The sequence below is a fragment of the Xenopus tropicalis genome, chromosome 2 (genome assembly GCF_000004195.4).
Source record: "Xenopus tropicalis strain Nigerian chromosome 2, UCB_Xtro_10.0, whole genome shotgun sequence".
Classification (NCBI taxonomy): domain Eukaryota; kingdom Metazoa; phylum Chordata; class Amphibia; order Anura; family Pipidae; genus Xenopus; species Xenopus tropicalis.
In genome coordinates, this window is record NC_030678.2 from 46,763,243 (window position 1) to 46,777,173 (window position 13,931).

Below are 13,931 nucleotides of genomic sequence, written 5' to 3' on the forward strand. Positions count from 1 at the left end.
TGATGCCCAATATGTATAGGTTTACCTAAGTATGTGGCATGTAGGGGCCCCAATGTGAACATATACCCATATGTACTGTCATTTCTGTCATTTCAGCTTCTGCAAAATCAACATTTACATCATTACATGTGGGATAAAGCTAGTAAAAAGTACATTCACCCGATAAATTCATATATTTTTGGAAAGTACACATTCCCCCGAATCTAAAATGGGTACCCATGTCTTTCTACTCCACAGTACCAAGCCATAAAGCTTTCCTAAGTTTGACGATTTTTATGGCATTTCCAAAAATCACCTCAAAACTTCCACTATGCAGCATCTTATTTTCTACAGGTCATTAGGTACCAAGACAAAACACCCTAAATATGAACCCCAGAGGTCTACTGAACAGTTTGATGCCCAATATGTATAGGTTTACCTAAGTATGTGGCATGTAGGGGCCCCAATGTGAACATATACCCATATGTACTGTCATTTCTGTCATTTCAGCTTCTGCAAAATCAACATTTACATCATTACATGTGGGATAAAGCTAGTAAAAAGTACATTCACCCCAGAAAGCCATATATTTTTGGAAAGTACACATTCCCCCGAATCTAAAATGGGTACCCATGTCTTTCTACTCCAAAGTACCAAGCCGCAAAGCTTTCCTAAAGTTGGTGATTTTGATAACATTTCCAAAAATCCACTCAAAGCTTCCAGTTTCCAGAATCTTATCTCCCACATAGCATTAGGTACCAAGATAAAACACCCTAAATATGAACGCCAGGGGCCCACTGAACAGTTTGATGCCCAATATGTATAGGTTTACCTAAGTATGGGGCATGTAGGGGCCCCAATGAGAACATACCACCATATGAACTATCATTTCTGTCATTTCAGCTTCTGCAAAATCAATACATTTACATCATTATATGTGGGATAATGCTAGTAAAAAGTACATTCACCCCAGAAAGTCATATATTTCTGGAAAGTACACATCCCCCCGAATCTAAAATGGGTACCCATGTCTTTCTACTCCAAAGTACCAAGCCATAAAGCTTTCCTAAGTTTGATTTTTATGTCATTTCCAAAAAAAACCACTTTACAGCATCTTATTTTCTACAGGTCATTAGGTACCAAGATAAAACACCCTAAATATGAACCCCAGAGGTCTACTGAACAGTTTGATGCCCACTGTACATAGGTTTATCAAAGCACATGGCACTTAGAGACCCCCAAATATACCTTGTGCACACTAATTTCATGGCTTATCTTTACGTAATTCATAAACACATGGCAGTTTTATGAGGGGTAGAAGCTGCAGAAATGTAGGGTGACCCCTAAAATCCCTATATTTTTGGAAAGTACACATTCTAACAAATCCAACAAGGGTAAAGAGTCCTTTCTACAGCAAAGTACCGATCTGCAAAGCTTTCCTAAAGTTAGTAGTTTTTATGACATTTGAGAAAATCGCATAAAAATGTTGCAGTTTGCCGCATTTATCTCACACAATTTCTTGCGTACAAAGGCAGCTCACCCCAAATAGGAACACCAGAGGCCTACTGAACAGTTTGATGCCCAATATGCATAGATATACCAAAGTCTGCGGTATGTACTGACCCCAAAATGAAAATAGCGCATAAGGATTTCTCGCCTGCCAGCTCAGCTTTTGCACACAGAGCCCCCTGACAGCCTATTATATGCAGTAAGACCGCCAAACTACACAGGGACCCCCAGAAAACCATATATTTTTGGAAAGTACACATTCTGACAAATCCAACAAGGGTAAAGAGTCCTTTCTACACCAAAGTACCCATCTGCAAAGCTTTCCTTAAGTTAGTGGTTTTTATGACATTTGAGAAAATCGCATAAAAATGTTGCAGTTTGCCGCATTTATCTCACACAATTTCTTGTGTACAAAGGCAGCTCACCCCAAATAGGAACACCAGAGGCCTACTGAACAGTTTGATGCCCAATATGCATAGATATACCAAAGTCTGCGGTATGTACTGACCCCAAAATGAAAATAGCGCATAAGGATTTCTCGCCTGCCAGCTCAGCTTTTGCACACAGAGCCCCCTGACAGCCTATTATATGCAGTAGGACCCCCAAACTACACGGGGACCCCCAGAAAACCATATCTTTTTGGAAAGTACACATTCTGACAAATCCAACAAGGGTAAAGAGTCCTTTCTACACCAAAGTACCCATCTGCAAAGCTTTCCTAAAGTTAGTGGTTTTTATGACTATTGAGAAAATCGCATAAAAATGTTGCAGTTTGCCAAATTTTTTTATATATCTGATCCAATAGTCACGCTGTCAAAATAAACAGTTTTTGGGGGAAATAAAAAAAAAAAAAAAGAAGTAAAATGAAAAAAAAATAAAAAAATTTTTAAAAAGTTTTTGTGAGTTTGTGTATACATGTGCACATGTAAAAGTTGTGTGACAGTGTGTATATGAGTGTATATAAGTATATATAAGTGTGCAAAGTGGGAAAAAAAAAACAAAACAAAAAAAAAACAACCTGTGCTAAATTGTGTTGTATGTGTGTATAAATGTATATAAATGTATGTAAGTGTGTGTAAAAGTGTGTATAAACAAAAATAAAGTCACACTTACCTGTCCTGAAGATCTGATCGGTTTCCTGCTCCTCCATGCTCCACTCGTCGGAAGGAAGTAGGTGGGAGGCGGCTCAGGGGGGAAGCAGGAAGCTGTACAAGCAGCAGATGCGATCGCGATAATCGCATCGCAGGACCATCCCCCCCAACCCCCTCGGCTCGTTGCCGAAGGGGTTTGGGGCACATCTGTCTCTCTGCACTGGCGGCTTTTGCCGCCGATGCAGAGAGAATGTCACAGGGAAAGAAAACGTAGGTACTATGGTGTCGGCAGGAAACTGCCTTTTTTAAAACACCGTAGTACCTACGTGCTTGGCAGGGAAAGGGTTAAACATTAACTACTTGTGCTCTGCAACAGCAAAATAATTACAGACCTATGATCATATACAGGTATAGGACCCCTTATCCAGAATGCTCGGGACCAAGGGTAATCCGGATAAGGGGTCTTTCCATAATTTGGATCTCCGTACCTTAACTCTACTAAAAAATCAATAAAACTTTAATCAAACCCAATAGGATTGCTTTGCATCCAATAAGGATTATTTATATCTTAATTGGGATCAGTTACAAGGTACTGTTTTATTACTACAGAGAAAAAGGAAATTAGTTTTAAAATTCTGAATTATTTGATTAAAATAGAGTCTATGGGAGATGGGCTTTCCATAATTCGGAGCTTTCTGGATAACGGGTTTCCAGATAAGGGATCCCATTCCTGTACATGCTTTTCATCTTGGTTTTGTCTTTAGCTTTGAAATTTACAGTCTGCATATACAATAAAGAATGATCTTATGGATAAATGGATATTCTCTGGGTTTCAAACTAGAACCAGCCCTTTTTTCCTGACAAAGAATAAGCTGCGTGAGAAACTGACATTGAGGTCAATAAGCCAAGTCATGCAAGCCAAGCTATAAACAGGACGGCATAAAAAACATATTGCCAAACGTTAAACACTTCAACGTTTGTGGCAGGGACGAATCTGACAAAAGATTTCAGATCAGTTTTTTCAAGTTAAACTTATGCCAGTCATTCTGTAGTAGTGTGAGGCAATATGAGATCATAGAAAAGGCTTTTTCTGACATTGTTCATGTCATAATTTTAAAGTCTAATTTTCTACCCTTGGTTAGAGTTCCCTCTATTCAACTGATGCACGTGGTACAAAAAAACTCACAAAGTTAATGTACATAATTAAAGGGGATGTGTGAACCATGCTCTTTCCCAGGAGAAGCTTTCATGTCAGTTTTATATTATCTTTGTTTAACAAAACATTGTTGGAATATTTTTCCATAATCAGAACTGACCTTGGACATGACAGGCCAGGCAAGGCAATGCCAACAGAAAGGGTTCGATTTATTATTCTAGTATAGTATAGTGATCCTTAGAAGAGAAGAAAAACAAAAGAAGGAGGAGAAATTCAAAAGTGGAGCAGAAAGAATGCAAAAATAGAAACAGAATGGTTGAAATAGCAAAAAAAGCAGGATTGAAAAGTAAGAATGGGACTAACAGTTCATGGATGTGGGAATAAAGAGAAGGAGTAAGAGGAGAGAATAAAAAGATGGTAAAAGGAACTTACAGTGTGAGTGTATGTGGGGCAGTAACTGAAAGGAGTATGAATGTGATAAAATAAAGACATAATGCAAGAGAAAAATTAAAGATGGGGGGAGGAAATATGAAGAAAAATGAAGGAAAAGTAAAAGCAATAACTACAAATTGATGCAGGAAATCTTCTGCTGTTAGTTTCAGTCTTCTGTGGCATACTCACCAAGGAGTTGCCATTGCCTGGAGAACTTCTGACATTTTTTAAAAAACAAAACAAAACAGAAATGTGCTCTAGAAGGTTCTTCTTCATTCAGTGCCAACAGAATGAACTTGGGGTAAATATGGATCCCCAATGCAGAGCCTGCATAGTAAAGTCATTCCACCATTCCCTGCTGACACAAGCCAGCCTGCCACTGCTTCAAGAGTGTAAAAGTTGAGCTCCAGTAAAATCAGCTCAGCAATGGTTCTAAATTACCTTATCATTGGTTCCGAATTTGTGTTAGGACCAACGGCAGCTATGGAACTTGTGTAAACAATGTAGGGTACATCATTAGCAATGCATGCATTGATCACATTCTCTGTACCTGTAAAAAAAACATTTGATAACAGCCGATAAAATGATTATCAACATTTTTGAAAAGGAATTTGTACAGGGTTACATTTTCAAACAGCACAGTATGTATAGTAAGGATTTCATACTGTTACAAAGCATATAAACAAATTCCAAACAACAGAAACGAGGATCCTGCATGTGAGACTTGTTGAGTGTTGACCAGGATTTACGACTGCAAGTGCTGTGTGCAAAGTGCAATCTGGGACACAATTTGCCATGTTTTCACCCCCAATGCAGTTTTTTTCCCTATGATTTCAGTATTATAACATCTGAGTGCAGCACTGGGATCACCAAAATTGCTATTGCAATGTCAAAATGAACATACTTGGGGCTGTGCATTTCAATGAATTGGACGCAATCAAGTTTGGCAGAGTGGCGATTGTGCTGGCGCTCAGTCATAATATGACATTTGTTCATTATTTACTGGATGCAAGTCTGCTATGCCTGTTGCATGCCTCCCCAGTGCCCTGCTTTTCACGTGACAGTCCAGACTTTTGCAGTCACGGATAGTTGGGGTAAACTGTGATTTTTCACAAGGCCTGGCCAAAAGTCTTGCAAGGTGACACAGTGACGTCAATCCTCTCTTATATAAACTTATGAGAAGCTGTGGCTACCTGGAGATGAGCTAAATTCATTGGGGAAAGTGGTTCCTGACTTCTGCTTAGAACAGGTGGCAGGATGGATGCATTGGTGCCCAGCCCAACTATAGAGAAGCGCAAGGAGCATATTTGGATCAACTGTGTCCATCATTGTGTGACTGCAATTGCGGTCATAAATAGTTCCTAAGAAGTGGGAACGTTCATGATACCAGCATATATTAAGGGTGATCATGTATTGTAAAGCAGTTTTGTAATGTTAGGTGGAAAAAACAGTGGTTAGTGGTCATTTGAGAGATTATAGTTTCTCCAGGGTCTGGTAATGTGCTTGTATTAATGTGTGAAAATTTGAAGGACCTAGGAACATCTGGGAACAGAAATCTTTCCAGGGGATAGGTACATATGAAATGATGTAAGTGGAGTAGAGTTTGACTGCACAGAAGTATTTAGAAATAGATGCTGTAATATGGTCACTGATGGATTTTTACAGCTAAAGCAGGGATTTATGTGCATTATAAGTATCATGAGCATCTAGTGGGAAAACGTAAAAGAGGAATGGCATATGTGGAACAGGAGAGGTGTATGAGCTGGTCTATAACTTTGTTCAATAGAAGCATAATACAGTAAAGGATAGTATAGAATATGACATGATAAGTCAATTTGTGAGCATTTTATAGTATTTCTTATGTGAGCTGCAACTCACCGCTACCCCCAATCTCTAGAATACCTTTGTCCCGCTATGGCTGCCATGGTATTTTGGAGGATGAGTGGGAGCCTGTCCCGGTAAAAGAGGCCTCAAAACCACATCCTCTTTCACTCCTTTACTGCTCCCCTTCTACCCTCCAATCCCATAAACCACAAGCCCCACAATTCTTATCCCTTAATAAACACTCCAGTTTCCAATTCCTATCTCACTCCTACTGGGCATCCTGTCATGGAAACTGTACTTCTGCTCTGCTTTTTTACACCTCTTTGTAAATATGCTCCTGATTAGGGGACACAGTAAACGGTTGTGTTTTGAACCTAACTAGGTCTGCTGCGTCAGGAAAGGATATTCTAAACATTTTATCTCTGTGGTTACAAGAGGCCCAAGGACTAGATTCACTAATTCATAGAAAATATAACGTGGAGTCTTTTTATTGCTTTATAATAACAATAAAAATTTTCCTGATTAATTAGAATCTATTTTCATTTTTGGTGCTTTAATAAATACTGATACTCACCTCCAACATTGATGTCCTTCATTTTTTTAAAAGGCATTGTGTCCAAAATGTCTAGTAGAGCAGCCGTGTGGATAACGACATGGACCCCTTCCATGGCTTTTAGGAGCTGATCATAGTTTGTTATATCTCCTTTAATAAGTTTTACAGGGACAGAAGCTGGAAACACAAGGGGAAACCCAATGACCAATTGCACAAACACTAATACTGAGTGTTAAAGTACTGCAGTCTTGCGGTAGACAGTGACAAAAGATAGATTTTAGCTTCCTTTACAGAGCACATTTGTTATTGTGACTGTGTTTATAATGCATTGTTATTGGAAAAATGGAAAAAGTTGCAGAAGGATTTTTTGACTATTTATAATCCTACAACTTCACCAGATGTGCTTTATTCTTTTGCCTCTTCAACACAGCTTCTATTTCATTTGTTGTACTTGCTTGGTGTATATGAATGAGTTCACCATCCAGTCTGGCCAGAATAACATTGACAGAGAGACAGGAAACAGGTCAGAATTGTTGAAATGGCATTGACCTATCACTGGAATAATAGCATTGAACTTACAATTTCACTGTAGCAGCAAATATTTAAACGTGCATAAATTGGAAATCCCATCATCAATGGAAATAATGTGTGGCAAAGTTGTTAAATTATAAATTCATTACTTAAATACAAATAACTGTCATTAGCCTCTAACACATTGGTGTAGTTGAAGTACAAGGGGGGCCAATATGTGGGGCACCCCCAGTGTATTAAACCACAAAGATTTTTTCTGGACCAGTGCTCTGGCTTAGAAAACTTGCATGCTAACACATTGCCACTTCCAGTGTACCCTCTCATTATCCTTGGAAATATTGCTCACTTTTTCACAAATACTCCAATTTGTGTGTTCTATTTCTTCCCTTATTACTTTAAACCTTTTTCAAAGTCCTCTATTTGAAAAGAACTTCAACAAAATATTAGATAAAATATACTTTGAACATGTTTTACTCATTTGTCCTATTTATATAATACTCCTTTAAAACAAATGAGTGCCATGTTTGTCTTAGCTCAAACATGGCTTATTCTTGGTATTTCCTGGGGGAGGCCAAAACACTTCTTTTAAATGACGTCAATTATGAATGTTTGACTTTAAATGAGTCTTTTATTTTTCGATGCCCTGCCATCTTGGAATTTTTTTTCTGTCTGATGCTCATATCTTCGGTGGGGGTTGGTTTCCACCAAGGTAAAATTCCTTTTACAATAATAGGAACTCTACTTTACGACAATTAAAACACACTGACTTCACCTACTGAGGCCTACCTCCACCTTAGGCTCTTCTGGCACCAACCGCCCCTTCCTGCAAGTGGGTTCCAAAGAGAGAGCACATGTTGACTTCAGTAAGTCTAGGGAAACCTGACACTCCCTAGCCAACTACAGAACTGCCAGGAAAACTCTTTGGACTGTATAGGGAAACAGCTCCCTCTCTTAACTGCAAAACAGGACTGTCCCTGAGCAGATTTCACGCTTATGGGGACTGCCTAAAGTAGAGATAAGCAAAACCTTCACCCTCCGAGAAAAACATGAAGACCAACTGAGAAATGTCTTAGAATACATTCATCTATAATATACTAAATTAAGGGTTAATTTATTATCTTTCATCATTATTTTCTTTTCTTTTTTAAAAAATACCACTTTTGGTAACAATTCCTCTTGAGCCATATACCAGAACACAGTATATTTATCAAGCAAAAGAACTTCGAGGTCAGGGATAGGATTTTCTAGTCATTTCAATCAGTAATTAGCACAAAATGTTGGTGCCATAAGTTCCTATCAGTGCCACCAACTGGCAGGATTTATCTAGAGTGTTCCTAGAGACAGTCCATGTGTAGCCAAGCCAGTATTCTGCAGTCATTATGCTATTGTTCCTACAGGTTGCACAGGTCCAGTGGGTCTGATGGTTTTGTAAGAGTCCAAAGGGCATTAGTGGGAGGGATGTTGATCTCTGGGCCTCCATTTAGGAAAGATAGTTCCTCTCCATGAAATCTTCATGGGCTTCCCGAATCATTCTGCCAGTTCTAAGTCCCCCAAAACTTACCCAGTTACTCACAACCCCCCTGGAACATATTACCAAACTTATTTATTGACTTCCCTCACTCCTCCTCTTGGAAAAAGGATGCTACTGTATTTCATCCTTTTGTCTGACAACCTTTCTAGGATATAGGTGTGCAGAAGCTGATAAGGTATATACAGAAAACACAGTAGGGGATAGAGGGATAGTAGGGGATAGAGCTCCCATAATTAAGGGTATAAAAATTCAGCAGATGTAATGGCAGCAGTGCCTGTGAAGGCTAAAACAGATTACTATCTAAATCACAGAATAATTAAACACTTTATATTCTGTAACACATGGCATGAAATCTCACAGGAAATAAAGTTTTACTATGAATACAGAATAACTAGAAATTGCAAATAAGCTCATGACAATTAATACTCCAAGGGGGAGATTTACAAAGACCCGAACGCTTGCAGCGTTCATGCGCCCGTGCGAAAAATTCGGAAAGGCTCCTGCCGCTGTTTGCAATGGTTCGGTATGAAAATTCCGTGACTTTCGGATCGCCAATACGATATTATCGTGACTAATACAATTTTTTCGTAAGCATTTTCGTGGTATTTGTGATCTTCAGAAATTTTCGTTTCCAATCCGAATTTTTCCCATTCGGGATTCGAACTCGTGTTTTGATAAATCTGCCCCCTAGAGTCACAATCTGAGTATGCTTGTTGGATGCCTTTATGTTTATTTACCTGTATTGCACTGGTTGATTTCTTCACTTTCATTTATGTCAAAAACCCTCACTTCTTTCACATATTTCTGAGTGGTTAATAGCTTTACAATGTATTCCCCTATATAACCACATCCTCCAGTGACCAGGTACACTAAATTCTCAGACATTGCTGTAAAACCTCTGGTGATGTTATCCAAGCAGTATAGTAAATGTAGAAGGGTTCACCAATATCTGCATGAACGCAATTACTGTTAAAACAAAGAAGAATTTAAATGAATTAGATTTACAATTAAAGGGATTCTGTCATGCTTTTATGGTAAATTTTTATTATTAAATTACACTGTTGACATAGCAAATAATTCATTGTACCATTTAATATTTTATTCTTGAACCAATAAATGCACATTTTTTAGCTAGGAAATATTGATATGTAGGCAGCCATCTCATTGCATTGTGCCTGAGTCTGAGCTTTCAGAAGGAGCCAGCGCTACACATTAGAACTGCTTTCAGGTAACCTATTGGGTGTTTTACTATTGAGTGTTATTCTGATATTTACCACTAGGTGGGGCATGGGAGCATATTAGCAGTGCAGCTATTGGGAGCTGTTATGTTGTTACTTTTTCACTATTTTGCTGAAAGGAAGTTGGGGGGGGGTGATGATATCACTCCAACCTTTAGTGCTGCAGTAAAGAGTGACTAAAGTTTATCACTGCACAGGTCACATGGCTGAGGGCACCGGGGAAATAAAGAATATGGCTCACTGCAAAATTAAATATAAACAAAACAATGGCTCTTTTAAAAAAAAATGTATCTGATATTGCCATATTATATTCATTCCAGGGGGTCAGTTTTCATTGCGGAGGCTTTGAATATTTTTTGCAGATATCATAATATGCTTGCTTAAAATTTCTTTTATTGTAAAAATCCTTAAAGGACAATGAAAGGTTAATATAAATTAAAAGTAAGTCTTAAGGCATTCTTTTTAAGTACTTACTGCATATCTAAATTCCCAGATCCCTGCTTGCTTCTCTGAGATATGGTGCTGGCAGCCTACAGCAGTGTGAAGACTACAGTGACATCACTGAAATCTCTCTCCCCTTCCTGTAGGTGCCAGCGGCAGCCTTCCTATTCTCTGAGCATGTGTGTAACTTGATCCTGTCTCCTGTTCTGAGCTACACATGCCCACCAGCCAATCAGAAGCGGATCTGCCAGAGGGGGGGGGGGGGGAGGGAATGAAACACATGTGCAGTATGAAGCAAGGAGGGAAAGGAAGGGAGAATACCTTTTTAGAGATGGCTGCCTGTTCTAGAAAATGTGAAGTAAGTGTGACTGAGTAAATATTTGATTAGGTGAGCCAAAAGTGTGGCGTTTTTACTAAACAATAGGAGGACTATTGGGCAGTATGCTTTTTATATTTTGACTTGCATTCTCCTTTAAGCGCTTACTTGCCATAGAACATAGACTCTACATCACTGGCTGCTGAGGACCTGACTGTCATGGATAATAGATATTTCTATACTTCTGGGTATCATTATAGCCTGCATGGTGCTGCACATGGCAACAAAGTTAAACCTATTGATCATTTAAGGACACGTAAAGCCTACATTTTAGTACAATGTATATCAGTTGAGCATGTCACCCCCACTCAAATGGCATCATGTACACTGAATATATCCCCTCCGTTTGCCAGCACCATCACATTTTCCTATAACAAATCGCAGCTTTCACCCGGTGGCCATATTCCCTCTGACACATACTGTAATCAATTACATTTAAATCTGCAAATAGCCTACATGCACAAAGACCCCTATTTAGCGTACATTTGGATTGAGCACTGTAAAGGTTAAAGGCATATTGCGTCATACTCATCTTTTGGCAGTATGTTTCCAGTGTCGGACTGGCCTACCAGGATACCAGGAAAACTCCAGGTATGGGAACATGGAAGCTTGATAGACGGAAGAATAGAGTATAGTGGGTAAGGAAAAGAGATTCGGATAATAAAGTGTTTGAGGGAGGAGAGGAGGAATTACAATTTTGAGAGTGTGCCCACGGTTTTCTGGGAGCCCCTGCTATCTCAGTCCAACACTTACTCTAAATTGTATAGTGCTTCTGTGAAAAAAAAGATTCTAAAAATGTTTTACCTGCTTAAAATGTAAATATACTACAGCAGCAGAGAGAACCTCTCTCCTCCGTGTTTAGGCTGAAATGAGGGCGTGTGTTTTCATTCTCCCTCAGGAAGTAGTCACAAGTGTGAGTGAGAATCAGAGCTCTGCAATAGCAGCCCGAGTCCTGCCCCCAGTGCTACTCATGCCTCACTGACAGCTAGAGAGACAGATCTTTGACTGGAAACGTTCATTTACATGCCTGTTGGAGGGCCCCCTTATTATATTTGCACATATTTTGCATATAATTGCATCATATGTTGTCCCACCAGCTGTGATGGAAAAACTCCTAGCAACCCATTAGCAATACTGTAGCTTTCAGTACTGAGTGTGTCCTGCTTTCCACTGAGAGCAGTTAGTGCTATGCCTCCCCCAAGCCATACCCTGCTTTCCTCTGAGAGCCATACGTAACTTCTGACAGCTGATCTGTGCTTCGTACTAGGAATGTTCGGCTTAGTGCTCCTTTACCTGAGAAAATGAAAACTGTTTTAAGAATTTCAGCATAAGCTTCATGAGAAACAGACAGCTGCAGTTTTTATCCTTACAGTTAGAGGAGCACAGAGCCGAACCTTGGAAGGAGCACAGAGCAGCTGTCAGAAGTTACGGCTCTAAAGCTGGCCATACACGTGGCGATCTAACGATGTTTCGTGCGACCAATAAAACATCGTCAGATCCGCCACACGCAGTCAGGGCTGAAACAGCAGATAAGGAGGTAGAAACAATAGGATTTCTACCTCCTTCTGCCGATTCAGCGCTGAAGGGAGATTTTGGTCAGGCGCCTTCTATGGCGCCCGATCAAAATTTTCTAACCTGGCCGATCGGCGAGTCGTCCGATATCAGCAGCTTCCTGCGATATCGGTCGACTCGCCGACATGCCATAACATGGAACATGGAAGCTTTATAGATAGAAGAATAGATTATAGTATGTAGTAGTGATGAGCAAATTTTTTTGCCTGGTATGGATTCGCAGCAAATTTCCACATTTCACCATTGGCAAATTGTTTCGCGAAACTTCTGTAAAAATTTGCCACGGAAAAATTTGTTGCACAGATTTTTTTTTGTTGTGTGGCAAATTGGGTGCGGTCGCGTCAAAAAAGGGTGTGGTCGTGTCAAAATGGGCACGGTCATGTCAAAATTGGGCGCAATCACGTCAAAAAAGGGTGTGGTCGTGTCAAAATGGGCACGGTCATGTCAAAATTGGGCACGGTTGCAACAAAATTTGGCGCAGTCACGCCAAAAACAGCACAGGCGACAAAATAATAGCCACAGTGACAAAAAAAATAGATGCCATCTCAGTCCCACACTGCAGACAGACTGTATTCTGTCTAAAAAAAACCCCGATTTCTTTTACATTATACAGCATCTATTTATGTACCATGACAAATTATAGTATATGTCCCCTTTAAGCTGAGCTCAGGAGAGGAGATTAGAAGACAAAAATAGGAGCAGGTATCTAGAGCACAGTTTCTATGCCATATCTTCATTGGCTGCTAGACTGGGGGGCGTGTTTAGTAATCTGAGCTGAGAACAACAGAGCATGCCCAGGAGCCAACAGCCAAAGCAAATTCCTGAGGGAGGGGGCACGAGTGGTTTAGAGGAGGAAAAGGAAATCTAAGTGAGTAAGGGGAAACTGAAGCCTCACTATTAACCTTTGAACAACCAGAACGATCACATTAGCACAATACCACCCACGCAAGGTAGGCATATCAGGGGTAAGATTTGCTTGGCGACCTTGCCAAATGAGCGTATCTTACTGTGGGCTAGATTCAGTTTGATAAGAAAAGCTTATCACCTAATTCATGTCCAGATTTTCCCATAGAGCCGGATGCAATAAAAAAAACAAAACCATAAAATAAACCATAAAATAAAGTTTTCTCGTGGAGCTGAATCTGGCTCAATATACTTTGTCCCTGGTTCATCTTTTTAGCACAACACAACTGTAGAAAACACAATTTTTGCTGTGATTTAGCAAATGGAGTCACTGGTGTATTACACTGTTGGCATTTGGGGCAAAGAGAGCACAGATATGCAATATTTTCTTGTTCATTTAACCCTAGGAAACTTTCACTTAACTCTCTCAACTACATGAATTGCAAGCCTTGTAATATTTTGATTCGTACTTTCTCTATAGGCTATTTTATCTACTGCTCCTTGCATGACAAGAGATACAAACATAGCATACTCAGACATTAGGAACATAGCACTTACCTGTTCCAAGCAAGATCAGTTTTCGAAATACAGGAAATAGAGTTCTCGGTTTTTATTACACACAAAACTCCTATTAACTTCTGCTCACAAAACTATTAAACCAGGTGGGGTCAATGTCCTTACGTTCATTGTGTGTTGCTTTTCTCAAACATGCATAATGAAAATGTCTTACTGAGCAACCCAATAAAGGATAAGTAAGCCTTTTATTTTAATATCCCATAAAATTACTTATGCAGA

The 13,931-nt window shown here is 39.5% G+C and overlaps 1 protein-coding gene across 2 annotated transcripts in view; it reads right to left on the reverse strand.

Moving 5' to 3' along the window:
• The window catches only part of LOC100494546 (3 beta-hydroxysteroid dehydrogenase type 7-like), a 31,168-nt gene extending 17,451 nt beyond the window's left edge, over positions 1-13,717 (reverse strand). Inside the window, exons 1-4 of one of the 2 annotated variants that reach the window (XM_031896764.1) lie at positions 13,695-13,717; positions 9,344-9,572; positions 6,566-6,721; positions 4,609-4,717 (exon numbers count right to left, since the gene is read on the reverse strand). In XM_031896764.1, the coding sequence (XP_031752624.1) occupies positions 4,609-4,717; positions 6,566-6,721; positions 9,344-9,491 (413 nt within the window). In that variant the 5' untranslated portion in view covers positions 9,492-9,572; positions 13,695-13,717. Of the gene's footprint in view, positions 1-4,608; positions 4,718-6,565; positions 6,722-9,343; positions 9,573-11,465; positions 11,613-13,694 lie in introns of those variants that run through there. The other variant, XM_002935295.3, reaches the window with a different exon arrangement.
• Positions 13,718-13,931: the final 214 nt, after the last annotated feature.